The sequence below is a fragment of the Musca autumnalis genome, unplaced genomic scaffold, assembly GCF_047663935.1.
Source record: "Musca autumnalis isolate F117 unplaced genomic scaffold, ASM4766393v1 scaffold_5, whole genome shotgun sequence".
NCBI classification, from domain to species: Eukaryota; Metazoa; Arthropoda; class Insecta; order Diptera; family Muscidae; genus Musca; species Musca autumnalis.
Window position 1 is genome coordinate 128,147,027 of NW_027412088.1, and position 22,985 is coordinate 128,170,011.

Sequence of the window (22,985 nt, forward strand, 5' to 3'; positions counted from 1 at the left end):
TAATTTTAATTGCCACAACACTCTTTTTTCTCTTATTACCTTTACGAGTGCATTTTTTAAGAAATCATTAAATTCCTTACTCCACCGTGAAGGCTGGTCCAATCGCGGAGGGTCACTTTTCTGTATCTTCAATAGAACTCGCATTGGAGACATTTCACTATTTGGTGGTTCCATTTGTGCCAACTCAATAAGTGTAATACCTAAGGACCAGATGTCAACTTTTTGGTCATATGGATTGTCTCGAAAAGTTTCACACAATACAAGTTCGGGTGCCATCCAATAGGGTGTACCTATGAAAGTGTCGTGCTTCTGAAGTGTATGTTTATTTTTGGCAGAAACTCCAAAATCGGCTGAAAATGTTTATTAACCTTTTTACTTTCTTTTCTACACAATTATAGTCAATCTTCTTACCCAATTTGACACCTCCTTCCATTGTCAGCAGAACATTTCCGGCTTTTAGATCACGATGAATAACCTTGTTTTTATGCAAAAAGTCCAGTCCTTCTGTCATATGTTTGCATACATAGGCGATTTGTGGTTCATTTAGTGGTTTTTCTAATTCAACCATTATGCTATCCAAAGCTCCTCCATCACAATACTCAATTAGCATCTGAATTGAAATCATAATTTGATGTTAGTGTCACAATGCGACATTAAAAATATACATACGTACCCATAATTTAAGTTCTACGAAAAATGCTTCATACAATTCGACAATGTTCGGGTGCCTGATTTCTGACAATATATCGATTTCTACCATGTGATCACTCAGATCGGTAACTGCTTCTAAAATGCACATTTTTGCCGCGGCAAATTGTTTTGTTTCTCTATGCTGAGCTTTGTACACCTTCCCAAATGCGCCATCCCCAAGTTCGCCGACGATCTCCCATATCTCGGCGGGGTCAGTATCCATTTTGATGTTATTTCCATGGCGTTTCTTTTTGGTGTCACCGCTTCCCAAATGAAAGACCTTTTTAAGATTGTTGATGAACGACATGCCCAGCCTATACAAGTTTAATCTCAACTCTCTTTGTTGTCTTTTATAGCCAAATCTTTAAATATTCTAGAAATTGACAATGACTTCTTCCAAGCGTCTAATGCTGCTCCATTTATATAGATGTAATTTACTCTCCGCAATATTAGACAACATTCATCTACCTTTAATTCTTACAGTATATTTTTTTGTGTTTAGCTTCTGCAAGTATGAGAAAACAGAGATGAAGTTTTAGATGATGTTAACATATTTCAATATTATATAACTTATAGGTACACAGTCCCTGGAACAAATTGAAGACTCTACCAGCTGGCGGAAAAAATCTAATTTTTTTAAATTGTAAGTTTTTTCTAAGTAGTCGGCCTTCGGCCGGGGATTTGAGACTTTCTCCTATGGACAGGAGCCAATTTAGGGCACGGGAACAACATTTTTTTTTATTTAAAATTTTTTTTCTTACTTTAACAAGGGAATTTTCGGAACTTCAGAGGCCCATATCTCGGGAAGTATGGACTTCGGCCCAACAAACTTTATATTTTTGTAATCAGGACTTAAAGATCTCCCTGTGGTAAACATTTATCTGCCAGCTGGTAGAGTATTCAATTTATGCCTAGTCCCCTTCTTATTGTATTACATAAAGCAGTGACATCATATTCTAGATATTATAATGTAACTAACTAGTTGGCAATTTCTTCATACCAGCAATTGATTTTTTGCTATTTCATTGCACTCATCGCTTGTTCCTTCATGATTTTTTGTTCTTCTTTTAATCTAATTATGCTATGTTGAACCCTCTAAATAGCACATTTGACTACAATTTCATTTGTTGGTTCTAATGGTACCTTTCCCTGCTATAGACAAGTAAAAGTTCTACTCCAGACATCGCTTACCTACATATAGAGCGCAATGAAAATTGACGTCACATTTGTTATCGAAGCCGAGCAGTAGCAGAAAACATATGATAAAACATCCATACATAGTATGTGTTGCAATGTTGTACGTACATACCCAACATTCAATCCAGTCATAAAGTAAAAACGCTGATAGCCGAAATGCAAAAACACTCATAAAACACATTTAATAGTAACTATTCACATTCTCCATAATTACGAATATTTCTGTGATAAGCGTTCACATTAAGAACATAACTAGAATAAAGGAGATTCCAAATTCGTAGATGATTATTTGGAAATTTTTCAAATTCAATAACATCAACAATATGATAATAGGAAAAAATTTGTACATCTGTATGTAGATAGCTAACAAATTTATAAAAAATATAACACAAGAAGTAATGTGCACTGAAAATAGCTGGAACTTGCAGTCGTCGGTAATCTTCAAACTTCACTATATATACACACGTACATAAAAAAAATACGATTGTATGTGGGATTGGAACATTTACCTATTTAATCAAGATTGGTGAATATTCTGTTGTTTTCGATTAACATCTAAGTTTTAATTGATATGTAAATAAAAAACATTATAGAAAAACAAATATTTTCGGAGCAGGAACGATGAATGATTGATCAGACAACACCACAGAGAACATAGGAAGTTAACGACGCCGATAAAAATTTCTCCACATTGAACGGCGTTGTGGGTTGCGACGAAATATGGAACAATAGTACAGGTACTACAACAAAAACAGCTGATTATCACACTAGTTGTCAAAATATATCATTGTGAATAAAATCACATAAACAAGAAATTCACAGTAATGCGTTATGGTGAACCACTTTTGACGTTTAGACTGATTTTGAGCAACTGAAGTAACACCTTCTCATTCCGCCAAAACACATTTTACATTTGCACTTAAAACAGATGTTTTGGGAGTTTACGTCATTTATTATTTCACGGATATTGTATGAAATTGACAATTTAAATGATGCATGTTTAACAAAACTTGTTAAGTGTAAAATGCGTTCAAGGGACGAAAGTAAATAACATTAACAAATTTATACGGTTGTACAACAAATTCGACAATACGAATCAAATATTTTCTCATAGTATTAAGCTATATAGAAGAAGAATAGAAGGTAGATAGATACATTAATTAAAACAATTAACAATTTTACAAAAACAATTTTTTAGGAAGTTATTTTTTGGCGTAAGTTGTAAAAGTCGTAAACGATTTTTATATAAATTTTGTGTACGGGAACGCAAAATGTGTAAAAGTGGTAAAAATTGTAAAAACTTTTTAGTTCTGGAACAGAGCTTTTATTACACGACACATTAACTAGGCGTTTACACCAGACAGTTTGTCTTCAAATACAACTCTGATTTACTAACACATTCATACATAGATTTGCCGTTTGTCTTTCCAGCTGTCCATCATTTTTTCACAGACAGTAGGGAAGACAAATTTTTGGCATTTTTGTAAAAATAAGTAAGATAATAATTGAAATGTGTTGAAAACAAAAGAACATGAACAAAAACAAAAAATATAAACGGAAAACAAAACGAAATCGATGATTTTCATTCAAAATTTGACAACTGTTTTTGCAGTTGTCGGGACGCCTACGTCACACAGGCAAGTTGTGGGATTTTGACAATCAATACATGAAGTCAACTGTCCTGTCATTTGAAAACGCAGGGTAAGTGGTAGCTCTGACTCTCACTTAAGGCCAGAACAGAATCAATCGTCGCTTGCTTTGCTTGCTTCCCAAATGTCAAATTATAAAGGAATGCCAGAGCCAAGGCATATTTATACAAGGTAGAAGTGACAATCAGCTGTACACTTACTTTTTTTGTAAATTTAGTTTTCAAAATGTAATAGGGTCTACTCACGAAATTTGAAACTTCGAAATTTGCGACCATAAAGTTTTACTTTTCACCGTAAACGTGTAATAACAATGACCTACGGGCCGTAGGTCATCTGGATTTCATTTGACGTTTAATCTATGGATTTGACAGTTGAAATCGAGTGGATTTCGTAAATGTAAACAACGCATTAGACAATTAATTTTCAATAACAACAATGTTGTTTTTGTAAATTTGTTAGTTGTTGTAATTCATGCATTTACCTTATATGAATATGCCTTGGTCAGAGCTTCTAAAGGGAAACGCAGGCGGATTTGCAAAGAGGCTCTGGCATTCCTTTATAATTTGACATTTGGGGAAGAAAGCAAAGCAAGCGACGATTGATTCTGTTCTGACCTTTTTCCCCTTCTTCAATATTCTTAAAAAAACATTATTGTTAGAGAAAATAAAATGACAAAGAAAATATTGAATAATAGGATCGTACCAGGGTTTAAAAGCCAGCATCTAAAAACATTAGCATTAGCTGCACACTTCAACTGCTACACAATATTGACACACACGGCTAAATAAGCAACCAAACGCATATTTATTTTTGTACATTTTTGCTTATTTCGTTTTTTACGCATAATCTTTTTTTTCGTTAGGCATAATCGACATCCACGCTACATATTTAGCAGTCGGCTGACCATTCGTCGCAGAGAATTAGCCACCGAGTGTGTTTTTGTGGTTAGAGTTGCCAACGCAGTAATAAAAAGGTGTCATTTAATGTCAAAATGCCTCCATCATATGGTGAAACATAAAAAATACTAATTATAATTGTTAAAAATTAACAAAAACAAATATTAAACGGCTTCACCAAAAATTCACATGTCCTTTGAACGAAAAATTGGAATTAATTATATCGTGATTTTTAATGCATTACACTGGTAACCCTGACCTCAAAAACAATTGTTTGCTGAAAACATGGCTAAGCCGTTGAAACTTTGTTGCTTATTCTCTTTTCTGATATGTGTTGATCATGTGTGCTGCAAAATATGAGTATGCATCTCCGATGCTTTTTTATTACAGCAACAATATCGAATAGCATCAGCATCGCTAGCAATATTTTTGTGAAATTTGTTGCTACATGTTGCCTTTGTTCATTGTTGCTAAACATATTTCGAAGAAATTTTAGCACGCAAAGCTGCAAATATTGGGTGCTTTTGCTAATATGGCGTTAGCATTTTAAACCCTGGATCGTACAATAAAGTATAGGTAGGTCAGTAGTGCGGTTCTGTAACTCCTTAACGACAGAATTAACGACGAATGTCGGTTGCTAATGGCTATATTACACTATATGCTTTTTCACATGTATGACATCAGCTGGTCTGTATACATATTAGTATACCCAGAGTCTTACTTATTAAAGAAGAAAAACATTATCTAAAGCTTCAAAAGAACACAAGGGACCAGCTGTTATAAAGGACATATTTCAAGGCGCTTAACACTATTGCACATTGCTTTCTAGTTGGCTTCCGTTGGCTTTAATGCCGTATTGAGAAAAAAACGTATATAGTTTTCCTCTAAACATCTTTGTTTTAGACACTCTTATGCTTAACATCACTAACGATCCGAAAACTAACAAGAACAAGTAGGAAAAGCGTTAAGTTCGGTCGGGCCGAACTTTTTATACCCTCCACCACAAATTTAAGCCATTTCGGTGGATTAATGTGGCCACAACCTTCAAAATACCGAAAATCGGAAGGTATCGTTCTGGGGGAAAGTTTTATACCCCCAACGAAGACTAAATACCAAATTTCAGCCATCTCGGTGTGATAATGAGTCCAAAACCTTCAAAATGCCGAAAATCGGGGGATATCGTCCTATGGGGGCTATATTAAAACGTGAACCTATATAAACATTTTATGGTAGAAATGTTTCTTAGCCTCTGGAAACACAAAATACAAAGTTAGAACCGATTCTGTTGTCAAATGGGACGAATACATTCAAAATATATTAAAAAGACGCGTACTTTATATGGGGCGTTATATGGGGGCTATACCAAAACGTGGACCTATATAAACCAACTTTGGCAGGAATGTTTTTTAGCCTCTGGCGACACAAAATACCAAATAACAACCAATTCGGTGGTAAAATGGGACATCTTAAAAATTTCTTAAAACGACGACGCGTCACGCGTCATTTTGTATGGGGACTATACGAAAGCGTGGACCTACATAGCCCGCTTTCAATACCAAAAGTCCTACGTACATACATATAATAGATTTTCCCAAAATTTAATTCACCTACGTCAATCCGTTCGGACGCTAGAGTGATTCCCACAGACAGACGGACATGGCTATATCGATGTAGAATTGCACGCTGATCAAGAATATATATAGTTTGTGGTGTCTACAATGATTATTTCGAGTAGTTACAAACGGAATGACAAACTTAATATACCCCCATCCTATGGTGGAGGGTATAAAAATGGCGTATGAATTATATTCCCGAACTTACAGAAGATGCCTTCTACTGTGACAAATTTCATTCAATGTGGGAGTGAAATATGTAAGCTCAAGTGACTGTAACGTGGATTCACGAACATCCCTGAAGAGGCTGAAGTCATATCAATTTTCAAAACTCAATCATCATATCGTCGGTGTCATGCTTAAGTGTTCCATACGCCATTTGCCTGATTCGAGAAAAACTCAAGTTAATGTTTTAGTCCATACAGGCTAGATGTGGTGCAAAAATCCAATACTTTAAGAGCTCAGTTCTACTTAACTAAACTCAAAGACTATATTGGGAGTTTATTTTAGTCAGATATGTGTTATAGTCTAGAAGTTATGGCCAATTTTTATAAATGCAAAAGATTGTTGATTTGTTCCATAGGATCTTTTTTCATGTTTTTGCTATTTCTGTCACATGGAACACTTTATGTCACATTTTAACATAAAAAATACTGTTCATCGGTATTTCTTGATATAGAACAAGCATTTGACCGTGTCTGGCATCTTGGTTTACTTTTTAAAATCAAAAAACTATTACCGGCTCCTTATTTTCTATATTTTAAAAGTTATCTGGCAAGCAGAACTTTCTATGTAAAAGTCGATGATTTCACTTCTAATATTTATGATGTAAATGCAGGAATCCCACATGGAAGTGTGTTGGGTCCTGTTTTGTATACATTGTTTACGGCTGATATACCAACAACCGAGAATATTTTGATAGCAACTTACGCGGATGACACAGCTATTGTTGCATCAAACACTTGTCCTGTTACTGCGTCCACATTTGTTCAGAACGAACTGATAAAACTTCACGATTGGCTACAGAATTGGAATATAAAAGTTAATTCAGACAAATCAAAACAGGTAACATTTGCCTTGAGACATGGTAACTGTGCTCCCGTTTCTTTAGGAGGTAACCTAATTCCTGTTAGTGAAAATGTGAAATACCTTGGAATGGTATTAGATAGGCGACTAACTTGGAAAGACCACATAAAGAATAAGTCCAATCAACTTAAAATCAAAACGCGTAAAGTAAATTGGCTCATTGGCCCATCATCAAAACTTACCCTTGAAAACAAACTTAGATTATATAAATGTATTCTAAAGCCTATCTGGACTTACGATATCCAATTATGGGGCACTGCAAGTAATTCAAACGTAGAAATTCTTGAAAGATACCAGTCAAAGACACTTCGACTTATTACAAATGCCCCATGGTATATCAGAAATGATTCCATTCGGAGAGACTTATCAATTTTAAAGGTTCGAGAGGAAATAAAAAAATATAGCGAAAAATATGTTCAACGACTTAGCGATCATGTTAATATTTTAGCAATATCTCTACTCGATACATCGGATGAAACACGAAGACATAAAAGGTATCACGTATTGGATCTCCCATTCCGTTCATAGATGTTTTTTTTTGTAAATAGCCATTAAATAAGTAAATACATTTGTAAAATACATAATACTGCATTAATTAATAGATTTGTAACCATTTGTAAATAACCATTAACCGATATATGTACATATGGCGAAAAACAAAATTTTTTTACAATCGATGAATCCGAGTTTCACCCTTTCAGAATTCGCGAACTGTTAACATATTCTATATAGTATGATATACATTCTTTAAACTGAAGTGTTTTAGGAGGAATCCCATAAGGTCGACCATTAAAATTAATTTACGTGGAAGCTGTGTTGGCATCAATGTAGAAAAATAGGTAAAAATGGGTTGAAGCCAACAAATTTTTTTATGCTCCCTTCCGATTTTAGGCTTAACCTTACATTTTATAGACATATGCCCAAAGAAAGACTCAAAGAATACTTCATGGGCAATATGATACTAGTGTATCATTTTTCGATATATCCACTGCATCCACCTAAAATTGATGCTGACATTTTGAAGCCGGAATTTCGGGGTTTTTTTTATGTTTTAATAATTCGGACGCGCAACAAGATAATATTCAAAACTCACATTAGGATAAAAGAACTCATGATTCTACATCGTTTAATGCATATCTCATGAGTGTGCTCCTTACAGCATCCTAGTAATTGGAGTCTAAAGGCCAATATTTGATGCGTGATTTTTTTTAAAAAACCTATTTTTTGCGTTTAAAATTTACAAGTGCCATTTAATTTCCTTTGTACCCCGCGTGAATTTAGTTTTTTTACGCGACGGATCTAATGAGAACTTCCGCGATCGAATCCATCCACTAAAACCGCGGGTATAGACACCCTGACAATAGGAAAAGCAGCAAAAAATTATTTCGACAAATCCGGGTACTAAACCGCGATTTTCTTGAAATTTTTTTACGTAAATGGAATCCTTTATACGCGATTATAATATTTGCGAAAACGCGTGTCATAAATTACAGAGATTCGCGTGTAATATGGGTTTTTCACCAAAAATAGAATGTGGAGGCACATCCGCGGTTCTTGAAGAATCTAATTAAAATTGGTATATTTGGACGTATTTTTGATAGGCGCTGACGAAACCGGATGCGCATCAAAATCGTATGCACATTGCGCGACTTTTACCAACTTTAAGGTTTTTTGCAGTGTATGATGCAACTGGTGGCACACAATGGCCCATGAGTAAAACATCGAAATATGCATAAATTTTGACAGAGATTGATTCGCTGTATCCAAAAACGGATGCGCATCAACCGACTTTAACTAATTCGCGAATAACAGGCTTTTTAATTATAATATTAATTGAATGCTTGTAATTTCAATATTACTCTTAATTTCTTACCCTTATAAGTTATCACAGTAATCAGTTAAACTCTCGCGATGGTAAACCATATGTTTTGATGAAGTTTTAACTGTATACATTCATTATTCTATGGGATTTTAGCAAAATAGTTGGAGAACTCCCAAATATTTTTTTCTAATTTTTAGAATCAAACCAAAAAAATATTTGCAACAATATTTTCCAACAATAAGTTTTTCTCTTTTGTTGTTGCTATAATATGCAATTTATGTACCCAATCTCTATAAATTTGGTATCATATTTTTCTACGCATTGTCTAGATTTCGCATATATTCTTTAATTTATTTTTTGAGGGTTTGTACGGATTCTGGGACAGGATAATTTGGATTTACTTCAAAATTTTTTTATTATTTGTTGACTTTCCGCGAAAATAATAATAAACTAAATAACTATTTAAACATCTACGAATAGATATGGACTGCTGTTAACGATTTATGCATACATTTTCTCACAACAACAAAAAAGATATTTTTAAATATTTTTTCTTTTTATGAGAATAAAAACCGCTATAACTTTTGCGCGCATTGTCCAATTTCGTGAACGCGAGCAGATTTGAAACCGGATTTTTTTCCTTTACCTCTGTACCAAAAATCGTAGATGTGCTCGTAAAAATTTTTTTTAATTTTTTTCAAATGGAATTGTAAAGGAATTTTGTTATTCGCCATATATGTATATTTTATAATTTTGATTATGTACAGTATCGGCCAAAACTAAAGCACCCCCTCAGTACATATTTTTAAAATGAAAATTTTTTTAAGAAAACAAAGTTGTAATTTGTATTTGTATTTTTCGTTTTCTTTATTTATATCCATATTAATAGAAAACACAATCAGAATGTATTCAGAATGTAATAAACAAAAGTTAAAATTCAAAAATCATTTTAGGTCGTAAATGTAACCGGACAAAACTAAAGCACCCCCCTATTTGAAGTATAACAAAACCATTGAAATCATATTTCGTTGGGCCCCCTCTATTCTGGATGACACAATCACATCTTTTAGACATAAAGGATTCTAAATAATTAATTATTGCAGGCGAAATAATTGATTTTCGGAAAATTTAGCTTAAATCCTCAAAATACTGAAAATCCGAACTTATCGCTATATGGGGGCTATACCCAAACGTGGACCTAGGACAACGATCTTTGGTGGATATGTTTTGTGACCACTAGGAACCCTAAGTACCAAATTACAGCTAATTTAGTGGGGAAATATGGCTTAAAAATTCAAAATACCGAAGATCGGAAGGTACCGCTATAAGGATGCTATACCAAAACATTACCCGATATTGTTTATATCCATTTAAAAAAGATACTACAGCCTCTTCTGTTCAAATACAAAATCGCTTAAGTTTAAAAATTAGCAAAAGAACGATTCACAAAAGAACGGTAGACGTCGGCTTATTCAGTCGACGACGACCAACAAGCAATATTTAGGATTTAACAGTTGCCCACTTGGTACACGTCTTTTACCATCTGAATACATTAAATTAAATATAGCTTCATCGGAAAATAGCAGTATCCTCCATTTTCTAATCCAATTCACTTTTAGTCGATATTAAAGGTTTCTTGCTGGTCGTCGACTGAATAAGTCGCGTCTACCGTTCTTTTGTGAATCGTTCTTTTTCTAATTTTTAAACTTAAGCGATTTTGTATTTCACCAGAGGAGGCTGTAGTATCATTTTCGGATGGATATGAACAATATCGGGTAATGTTTTGGTATAGCATCGTTATAGCGGTACCTTCCGATCTTCGGAATTTTGAATTTTTAAGCCATATTTCCCCACTAAATTAGCTGTAATTTGGTACTTAGGGTTCCTAGTGGTCACAAAACATATCCACCAAAGATCGTTGTCCTAGGTCCACGTTTGGGTATAGCCCCCATATAGCGATAAGTTCGGATTTTCAGTATTTTGAGGATTTAAGCTAAATTTTCCGAAAATCAATTATTTCGCCTGCAATAATTAATTATTTAGAATCCTTTATGTCTAAAAGATGTGATTGTGTCATCCAGAATAGAGGAGGCCCAACGAAATATTGATTTCAATGGTTTTTGTTATACTTCAAATAGGGGGGTGCTTTAGTTTTGTCCGGTTACATTTACGACCTAAAATGATTTTTGAATTTTAACTTTTGTTTATTACATTATGAATACATTCTGATTATGTTTTCTATTAATATGGATATAAATAAAGAAAATGAAAAATACAAATAAAAATTACAACTTTGTTTTCTTAAAAAAATTTTCATTTTAAAAATATGTACTGAGGGGGTGCTTTAGTTTTGGCCGATACTGTATGTCACTGGATGTATATAATTTCTGCCACTTGTAAAATAACCATATCATTTGCTTATTATCCTTGAGGATAGATTGTAAATAAAGAGAATAATAATAATCTATATATATATAAAAAAGGATGATGTTAGTTACTACGCTTATAACTCAAGAACGGCTGAACAGATTTTGACAATTCGCACCAATTCGGAATGGTCTCATGGCAGAAAAGGATAAAACCTAAAAAAATCGCGAAAATCTGCGAAAATTTTGCAAAAAAATGTTTGACACATTTCTATGTAGCTTCGTGTTAGGAGTATACCGTGACACTTTTTTTTACAGGTTTTGGTGAAATTGTATATGCACCAACTGTCAGGGTCCATTGTACTACTCTGTTTTGTCAATTTTTAAAAGTTGTATAGACATTTTTTATTAACAATCAAATCGATTTTCATTTATTTTTAAGCGTCTTTTTAGAAAATTAACAGCGAAAACTTTGTTAAAAAGAGGGAGTTTAGTTTAGAGTTTGTAAAGATTATTAGTGGCTTCGGTCAGATTCCGATTAAAAAGATGAAAATGAAAACGCTGGAAATGGTTTCCACAGTTTTGGGGAAAAAAGTACAAAATCCACAAAATTGGTGGGTTATTAGAAAAATCTAGAGCTCAGAGGTAATTTAATTGGAAATGAGGTTGTGGCATATATGGTATAATGGGGAGGGTGTGCCACGTTTTTGTTCAAAATGTTCCAATATCAACACCGTTAAAGTTTTTTTCAAATATTATTTTTGGAAAAAATATAAGCATATCTTGGCTATAAGTTTTGATATATAAATGTTTATAATTTTGTTTTTAAAATATAATTTTTGAGAATTTACAAAATGTCTAAAAATTGGGCAATCCGCCCCACCCCACCCAAGGGGCAGCTTTGTCACCGACGTGGATACCTACGCCAAGGGACTCTAAATATTCATTTACCATACTTCTTCCTTAAATATCAAAATTTTACAATAAAGGGACGTTTTATCTATTGAAAAATCAAAAATTATACTAAAATTGAAGACAAGAAACAGATCCTAGAATTCAATTGAAGTTGGTATGTTGAATTTCGATACAAAAGATATAATATTACGTCAATACGACAAATTTCTCACATTAATCCACCCCACCCCATCCTGGCATAGGCGCCCCAACCTGTTTCATAATATGAATAATCTTGGCATTTATAATTATTTTTTTATACAAATTAATTGGATTTCTATTCTGTAGGAATTGTCTTTTAACGGTATAAAATGTATTTTGGATATCACCAAAGGCAAACCAGATGTAACAAAATATATCTACCATGAACTTTTTTCGCAATACCCTGAAAAACACAATATATGATTGAGGATATATTTGGTACAAATGCCAGCTTTTGGGATATGATAGATCATCGCTAAACTCACAATTTTCCTTTTAACGGCATTTTTGTAGCATTTGTAGTTTTCAAGAAAATCTGCGGTGGCACAGCCGCCCCATAATACCATACGAAAGATGAACTTCCGATTTATGTCGTATAAAATTTGAGCAGTACCAGGTATTAGGGTAACCCTAGTACTACCACATAAAATGCAACAATCTGGCAGCATCATAGCAGTGTTGCATGCATCAGTAGTTTTAAGTTATTATCTCTCTCTATTCATTGTCAGTACACAGTCAGTTAGTTACTTTGCAACCACCAATTAATAGACATCTCATCTGTACATATTTCGTCATATTTCATTGTTCTTCATAATTAATACTTTATTTCAACTCATAAAACAACTTAAAGTTTTATTCAATAAATGAATTGATTGTTATGTTTAAACATCGTCTTTCATTCAATCGACCACCTCCGTAAGAACATAACAATTTGGCGACGAGGACTTTGGAACAAAGATGTATCATTCTCGCTAACAATTTGGCGACGAGGATTTTGGAACAAATATAAGTTTCAACAAGGCTGCGTAATAACATCAAGACATCGCACACAATAAAAGTTGTGGCAGGAAGGTTTTCAAGGAAAACATCAAAACGCACAGGCGCTAGTTCATCAGGAATATTCTAACAAGAATTTTCAAGAAATCTTCAGCGATCAACACTCACACAAACAACAGGTTGCAGTCTCACATATACATAAATTTTTTTCAGATCAACACACACACCACTACAACGTTGGGAATTTCATCATTTTTGCTGTACACACATACAGACATACAACGGCAGCGTCTCTAACAAAATTGTAACGGCTGAAAACACACAGACACTAGAACAATCTAGACATGTCGGAACAAGCGAATATTTTACAAATACTTGCGAATCAACAGGATTTGCTCAACAAACTCACACAAATCATCGCTGGACAACAAGGTGCAAACACAGTTTCATCATCAATTCCAGGTGAATCATCAGTGGCAAAAGCCCACCTCATGGAATCTTTAGCTAATTCCATGACGGATTTTCACTATGAGCCTGACAGTGGTTTATTATTTGAATCGTGGTACAATCGTTTTAAACACATCTTCGAAAGGGAAGCAAGTGCACTGGACGATGCAGACAAAGTAGGACTTTTGTGGAGAAAAATGTCCAATCACATTCATGAACGATTCAAGAATTTCGTGTTACCAAAACAACCTCAAGAACTTTCATTGGCAGACACAATCAAACATCTTACAAGACTATTTGGCAGAACAGAAACACAAGTAAGTCTACGATACAAGTGTCTCCAAATCACAAAGATGGAAAATGAAGATTTTAAAGAATACGCCAGTCGTGTCAATCTTCAGTGTGAACTTTTTAAACTGGATGACTTAACTATAGACCAGTTCAAGTGTTTAATTTTCATACTTGGTCTTAAATCATCACAAGACAGTGACATCAGAATCCGTTTATTAAGGCATCTCAATGAAAGTAAGGAAGTAGTCAACTTAGAAAAGCTAGTTGATGAAACACAAAGCATTTTGGATTTGAAAAGTGACACAGCACTAATTGAGGGAAGCCAAAAACACTGCAACAAAATTGGTAAGCCTCAACAAAAACAAAAGATACCAAAAACAGCATGTTGGTATTGTGGAGATATGCATTATGCAAAACATTGCCCCTACTCCAAGCACAAGTGTACAAAATGTCAACAGATTGGCCACAAAGAAGGATTTTGCAACAGCATGCACAGGCAGAGCAAATCAAAACACAACAACGACAAACATCAACAGAGCAAAACCAACCACGATCTAAACTCAGAACAGAACAATGTGAGTCATCAGAATTTTAACAACAACAAAACAAAATTCAGCACAAAAACAGTATCTACAACAGATCCAGTCAAAATCAAGCAGGCAAGAAAATATGCTACAGTGAGTATTAATTCAAAGCAAGTGAAACTACAGTTGGACACGGCATCAGACATTACCATAATTTCCAAATCAACGTGGAAAAGAATCGGAAAGCCGGATGCATTTGAAACCACAGACACCGCCGAAGATGCAGGTGGCAATAAACTTACATTTTTTGCAAAACTTTTTCCAATAGAAGTGTCAGTTGCAGGAAAATCAAAAATTGTGGATTGTTACATTTCAAATTTGGAATCATTAAATGTCCTAGGCATAGATTGGATTGAGAAATTTAATCTATGGGATATTCCAATAGCAAAATGGTGTCATCAGATCAAGTTCACAGGAACTAAGTCATTGAACAATGTTTATCAAGTACTCAATGCTCACTTTCATCCCAGCCCAAATAAACAAGTCAAAACAGCACTCAAAAAAAGGGAAGAGGAAGGAGCGACCGCAAAAGCATCTTCAAGAAGAAAAACTCACAACATATTCAACGTTCATAAAAATCTATGTTCATCAGTCATGGACAGAAATCAGAAAAAGGAAAGCCAGTATAATTCCAAACACGGAAGTCGCATCAATGTACATGCAGATCAACTTCAAACAAAAATAGGCGATACTTCTGCTTCATCAAATAAATTATCACCTTTGGACATATTACTTCGAGAATTCAACATTAAATTGCCGTATACAGATTCTACAGCACATCAACCTGAATCATCCACAGAAGACAACCAGTTGAAGTAATATCCAGAACCCAGGTTCAAACTTAAAAGGGGAGATATTAGGGTAACCCTAGTACTACCAAATAAAATGCAACAATCTGGCAGCATCATAGCAGTGTTGCATGCATCAGTAGTTTTAAGTTATTATCTCTCTCTATTCATTGTCAGTACACAGTCAGTTAGTTACTTTGCAACCACCAATTAATAGACATCTCATCTGTACATATTTCGTCATATTTCATTGTTCTTCATAATTAATACTTTATTTCAACTCATAAAACAACTTAAAGTTTTATTCAATAAATGAATTGATTGTTATGTTTAAACATCGTCTTTCATTCAATCGACCACCTCCGTAAGAACATAACACCAGGTATATATTGATACCCCCACTGAAAATCAGTTTAGTTCCCGCAGAGCTGGAACGCAATTGCTAATGGTCAAATACATACAGTGTTGTGCATATCAAAAGCAACAAATCTAGGATTTTGCAGTACTTTAATTTTTGGATCCGTTACAATTTTTAAAAATGTAATATATTGTGGCCAGTTGTTTTTTATTATGTACAGAGAGCTTCCAACAAGTTGTTTTTGTACTTTGTCGTTGGATGGGATAACAACAACAATAATATTGGCCGATCCTCGAGAACGGGGATTGCAAAACAAAAGCAACAATAGAATATTATTAAAAATTGTAGTGTCATCGGTGTTAATCAACTGTACTTTTGACTTAAATTTGCCTTTTGGGGCATGGTAGTGTCATTTTAGAAAGGATTTGCATTTGTTATCCTAACAGGGTTGCCACTTTCTACCACTTTTCCCATGGTCTGGGCAAAATCTCATAATACCCTCAAATCAAAAATTTTTTCCCTCATACAAACATTTAAATTTTAAAATATTCATTCGGAAAGTGGATTAATATCAACCGTTCTTTTGTTTGCCGCATAATAAAAAAGTTAAACAACCGAATAGTGGTAAATACGATACATCCTGGTATAAACCCCTTAAGGCCATAGGCACATTTTGGAAGAAAACGTTGGGGAAACTTTAAAAATAACGCTAATAGGAACTTCCAAGAATTAGTTGGGGCTCTTATTTCCAATATATGACCTAGAGTACTTCGCAGAAGAAGTTTTGAAAACAATTTGAAAAGTTATACACGGGCCAAGAAACCATTGACATACCCAAAGGAAGACAATTTATGAAACACTGGTAGAAAATGCAATGTTTTATATGGTTTAAGCGACCCAATAAGACTTTTTATTTTATTTTCAATAAATTATATTAAAAATAAGATTTAATAACAAAAAATATAAAAAACCTGTATTATTTAGCCATATGAGGATATTTTACTCACTGTTGGTTGAAACAATGGGTTCTTGACCGTTGTGTTGTTTGAGTTGGGAGCTGTATAACTTCTCAAATTGGTTTCAAAACTTCCTCTGCGAAGTACTCTGGGCCATGTATCGGAAATAAGAGCCCCAACTAATACTTGGGTGTTTCTATTCGCATTATTTTTAAAGTTTCCCCAACGTTTCTAGCCACAACGTGCCAATGGCCTCAAGGGGTTTACACCAGGATGTATCGTATTTACCACTATTCGGTTGTTTAACTTTTTTATTATGCGGCAAACAAAAGAACGGTTGATATTAATCCACTTTCCGAAAGAATATTTTAAAATTTAAATGTTTGTATGAGGGAAAAAATGTTTGATTTGAGGGTATTATGAGATTTTCCCCAGACCATGGGAAAAGTGGTAGAAAGTGGCAACCCTGTTAGGATAACAAATGCAAATCCTTTCTAAAATGACACTACCATGCCCCAAAAGACAAATTTCAGTCAAATGTACAGTTAATTTACACCGATGACACTGCCATTATTAATAATATTCTATTGTTGCTTTTGTTTTGCAATCCCCGTTCTCGAGGATCAGTCATTATTATTGTTGTTGTTATCCCATCCAACGACACAGTACAGAAAAAACTTGTTGGAAGCTCTCTGTACATAATAAAGAACAACTGGCCACAATATATTACATTTTTAAAAATTGTAACGGATCCAAAAATTAAAGTACTGCAAAATCCTAGATTTGTTGCTTTTGATATGCACAACACTGTACGTATGTATGTATATCGAAAAAGTATGATATTCAAATTGGAAAGAAACAAGTAAGAAAGTATCAGTCAGCTGTATCCTCAGCCTTTGACCAAAAACAAGAAATAAGCAAACACAAGTTTAAACAGCGAGTTTAAACCAAGTTTGGAAAAAATTGTTGAACAATTTGAGAGTTATCCTTCATACTAGCAGTTTAAGCATGTGCCGGCAGGGTGTCATGGACTTACTCCGGAAAATAATTGTACCGTTGTAATAGGAATCGTGAAAACAACCTTCTGCAAAAAAAAATCAAATAGATCCGAGACGAGTCCTCAAAGTCCACTTTTCCCAAATTTTGTGTGGGAGGTACCCGAAGGACTGGACTGGGTGAAATAATACGATATGCAAAGTTTGGACCAATCAGAAACTCCCTGCGAGAGTTATCTTCAGGATTTGGCAGTTTAGATGATGCCGTCAGGGTTTCTTGGAGTTTTTAGGCCAGTATCTCAGGAAGTATGGACTGCTGAAAAAATATCAAAACTATCTGAGAGAAGCTCCTAAACTTCATTTATGGTGTGTGGTAGGTACACGAAGGAGTAGATTGATATGGTCCATATTCAAACCCGATCTATATCCGGAAGGAGTAATCCGATTTGCAAAGTTTGGACCAAATCGATTGCGCCCTTTTGTGGGGGAGGTACCCGAAGGAATGGACCAATATGGATCAACTAAGTTTGGGCAAGGTTTTTCGAAGTTCAAAATTCGGTTCGGTTGATCCGTTCGAGAGTTATCGTGCACACCAGCCAGACACTCCAGCCAGTAGGAGGTACTGATAAGAAGAAAACCATTGATTATGAAACGAATGGGGGCGTTACGATATTACTTTGTTTCAAATGTGCGTCGCAAAATATGTTATTTGCTTAATAAATATATTTTAGTCCCGATTTACAGTTGCCCAATTGTCAGTTTATGGGACAGAGATTCGAGGAAAATAGAAACACTTTGCCTCTCAGTAGCCTCTTTCTCGATAAACTGACAATTATAGAAAGTACAATTGTCTAATGGGCATCTGCGTCAAAGATCGTCCTAAATAGTTCAAAACAAAGAAATATTTGCAATTGAACTCGACAACAAAGCCATCGACTTCAGTAATAATTCTAACAGACCGCGAGACGAAGTTCGCCGGGTCCCCTAGTAAAAAAAAAAAAACATTTTAACAAACAAACTTTTGATCAATTGTGTTCCACCTCCTTTATGTCAAGTGCTGCTGTAGAGCTGAAAATTCGGGGGCTTCAATAAAACAGTTGCAGTAGAAAATAAATGCTTTAGGGACCATTGTTATATGTTTCCTTTACATTTATTTAAGGAGTGGACTCATCCACTTTCGAAAAATATAATTTTTATTAGCTTATTTTTATGAGAGGAACAATTCGTTTTTGTCTTTTTTTGAACCATACGCCAAACGGTGTAGATATGGAACAAAAAAGTTCAAAGTTCTTTTGTTCCATACGCCAGACTTTGTGGATATGGAATAAAAAAAACAGATTTTTTGCATTCAAAGTGGATATGGAACATATTGACATTTCTATATCTCGAAAACTATAAGAGATAGAGGAAACCCGACTAGAAATTCAGAAAGAGCAGGGTTGAAAACTTTGAAAGGTACCTATAACTCAAAATGTCAAAAATGGCGTATGGAACACTTAAGCATGACACCGACGATATGGCGAAGCTAGCTCTATTTTGCACTGCTCTGATTTTCCTTACAAAGAGCCACAACCCAAAATATGACCCCAACTTTTAATTAGAAAAAAATACAACTGCGCTTTAAATAAAGGATTAAGGGTTTTATCGCTTTTATTATTTTTAAATCATACACACAATAAGAAGTGACCTTCAGGCCAATGATCCGGAATGGTTATATTTTATTTACTTATTATCCTAGAAAATGTGTTTGTATTGCTCAAAAACATCTTTTTTTTACGAACGTTCCCACGCCTCACTTTCCCACCCCAGCCGACCGAGGGGGGCGACCTCCCTTTTACGTAGGGATCGCGTACTGACCATGATTCCCATCATGATGGGGTATGAGAGGGAAATTATGTTAGTTGTTATAAGGTTCAGGCTCATGGCAAAGTCTACATTACAGTATATAGAATTAAAATCAACACACATTTTGTAAATGGGGTCGGTCTCCCATAGAATAATTCGTGCGGTGTAAGTCTATATATAAGTGTTGATAGTTTCTACTTGCTCTAAAAGGATCATTTATTCTAATAGATGAAATTAAGTAATCCGAAGGAATATAACCCATTAAATTTTTTATCGCCATCATAGAGTTTAGCATAATGCGTCTACTTTTTAATGTAGGTAATCGAATTAATTTTAGCCTTCTTGTGTATGAAGGCAATACAAAATCGCTGTTCCAGTGTAAACCTCTCAGCGCTAAAAGCATAAATTGTATCTGCACTGATTCAATTTTATCCGAATAGATTGCGTATTGAGTGTCCCATACAACTGAACCGTATTCTAATATATGTCTAGTCTAACAAGAGACGTAAATAGCTGCTTTGTTATATAGGGATCTGAAAATTCTTTGACCCATCTTTTTATAAACCCTAAGACTCCGTGAGCTTTATTAACAATAGAAATTACATGATTATAAAAAATTATTTTTTGATCCATCAATGATCCTGCAATCATATACGAGCAGGCTTAAGTTAATCAGATTACCAACATTAAAAAGTAGACGTATAATTTTCAATACAATTATGGTACAAAAAATTTTGAATGGCAATATACCTTCAGATTTCCTTATCTCTTCAATTAGAATAAATGTTCCTATCAGATTCAGTAGATATTATTGTTTCTGGTACATTGATTCTCATCGCACTAATTATGAACTAAGAGAACCTGTCTGCAGAATGTGTGATGAATTTAATTCTTTATATTTTATTGTAGATTTTGGTGAAGATATCAATATTATCAAGTCTAGAATAATTTAATATCTTAATGCGTAGAATATAGCTAATATTATAAAATATACTAGCTGTTGAAGAATATTCGGTAGCTGGTATTCAATGCCAATTTTTTACCCGTCATGCTCCGGATCATGACGTGTACGCTATCCCTACGTAATGGGGGAGGGAAAGAGTGACGTTGGGAACGTTCGAAAAAAAGATCAACAAATGAATCTACAGTTGATAATTGGAAATCCTTAATATTGTATTGCCTTATTACAGAAGAAGATCTGGAATCACACATATGTTTACATTTGTTAAGTTTAAATCCATACAGTTGATTTTGCACCATTCAAAAAGTCTATTTAAATCACTCTGGAGTAGATCAGCTTGCTTCTCCGAATTGTGAGTAATGAATAACTTGACATCATCAGCGTACATTATCCATCTTGAATGAAGTATTGAATTTGGCAAATCGTTTATAAATAGAAGAAAGAGAATTGGTCCGAGGTGACTCCCCTGCGGAACACCCTATGGAACAAAACTACCTGTGTGTGAGTGAAACACACCCAAACTTTAGTTTTCAAAATATTAGTTCCTTTGCTTTTGGTTCAAAACGAAAACAACTTTGAAAAACACACTCAAATTTGGTAGTGTTTCTTATGCGGCCCATACACTGTGGGCATGCAGGACAGCATTTTTAATAGTACACTAATACCTCGATTTGCGTTGTTTCGATTTGCGTTAACAAAAAAATTATAGATTTTGTTTCGATTTGCGTTACAGATTCGTTTTGCGTTATATAAAAAATAATATATTTGGCTTTGAATATCGTGAAGAGGGCATTCATGGGTTGTTAACTTCACACGATAAAACAATTAGAAAAGATTTTTTATTTACATTGCCTCGGAACATGCATTAGATGTACAATCACTAGCGTTTTAGTGCAAAACTTAGAAAAAAAAAAACAATTCTGGAACCAATTAACAAATTCTTCACACAAACACATGGAAACACGTGTTTCGATTTGCGTTGTTTCGCATTGCGTTGAAGTTTGTCGGAACCAATTATTAACGCAAATCGAGGTATTAGTGTATTAGTAAATTTTGAAGTTTTTCTCAATGTACCCAGCAAGCATTTTCTATCCCACATTACCCGAAGCAGTCACTCCCAGGCAATAGAAACACACCTCCGCGATCTCGCATTCTAATCGATGAAGGATAACCGTTCGGGAAGAAATGAACCACGTCCACGACACTACTTGTGAATGCCGCTTTCGAGACTTTCTAGAAGTTCTTTTAGCGATAAAATTGGTTGTGACGAAAAAAATATTTTTTATTTTGCTTTTAATTTTTCTTTTTATTTGTCGTTAATCTTTTAATTTTTGTTTGTTTATTATTCTAATTATTTTTCCAAAATACATACGTTATTAAAGAACTATTCTTAGTTGAAATTGTCATCTACATTAATTTTTGTAATTTTAAAAATTTGATGTTGGCTGGCCTGGGAATCAAACCCATGACATGAATGCAAAGCCAACATGCTTACCACTGCACCACAGTACCATATAAACATCAGATAGACTAATGTCTTATATTTCTCCAATTTCAGCAGGGGAGACATCACCACCATAAGGATGGACAGAGGGCATAGGAAACCATTTATAATGGCCTCTATTTACATGGCTTATGAAGACCCCGACCCACCCGGTGGCATCGTAAACACTCTGATGGACGAAATGGGGAGCACAGGCCACATCATCCTTGCATGCGATGCAAATGCTCATCACTTCCATTGGGGAAGCAGCGATACCAACACAAAGGGTGAGTCCTTTTTCAAATTCATTTTGCAAAATAATTTATGAATTTGTAATAGGGGTTAGAGGCGAAGTCATTGACATCACCCTAACCAATATGGAAGACTCCGATGTTATAGACACAAGATGATATTCTTCAAAGTCCCCATAACTTCGGAGAAACAAAAACCATACAGGAATCCCAGGAGGACAGACTGGAACAATTACAGCTCACTAACGACTTCGGTGCTAAGCAATTCCCAAAGATTGTCCACAGCAAAGGAAGTCGAGGTAGCTGTAAATGATCTAAGTAAGTCACTCCTGAGATGCTACGAGGATTCCTGTCCAATAACCTACCCTGGGAAGAAATCTCAGCCGGTATAGTAAAACAAAGACCACGGCACAGGACATGCAGCTGATTGACAGATTAACTAGCATCCCAAGAATAAAATGGGCGATAGACAGCTTCCAGCCCTATAAATCTCCTGGACCGGATGGCATTATACCGGCTATGCTGCAAAACGCGGCTGTTTCGGTACTGGCAACCATAAAGGAGATCTACAGGGCCTGCCTGCGTTTATCGTACATACCTAACCCATGGAAGGAGGTAACGGTGACTTACATTTCCAAAGCTGGGAAACCAAGTCACACACTACCTAAGGACTGTAGACCTATTAGTCTTTCTTCTTTCCTCTTCAAAGCTCTAGAGAGACTACTCGACTACGACATCCGGTCTCATCTAGATCCCAATATAAGCAACTCGCCTA

At 34.8% G+C, this 22,985-nt stretch overlaps 1 protein-coding gene across 5 annotated transcripts in view; it reads right to left on the minus strand.

Moving 5' to 3' along the window:
- Slik (Sterile20-like kinase) overlaps window positions 1-22,985 on the minus strand; it is a 79,343-nt gene that overhangs the window by 39,640 nt on the left and 16,718 nt on the right. For 2 of the 5 annotated variants that reach the window (XM_073990932.1, XM_073990928.1), the window contains exons 2-4: window positions 674-1,195; window positions 412-610; window positions 40-350 (exon numbers count right to left, since the gene is read on the minus strand). In XM_073990932.1, coding sequence (XP_073847033.1) covers window positions 40-350; window positions 412-610; window positions 674-997 — 834 coding nt within the window. In that variant the 5' untranslated portion in view covers window positions 998-1,195. Of the gene's footprint in view, window positions 1-39; window positions 351-411; window positions 611-673; window positions 1,196-1,881; window positions 2,628-16,726; window positions 16,982-22,985 lie in introns of those variants that run through there. The other 3 variants (XM_073990930.1, XM_073990929.1, XM_073990931.1) reach the window with 3 other exon arrangements.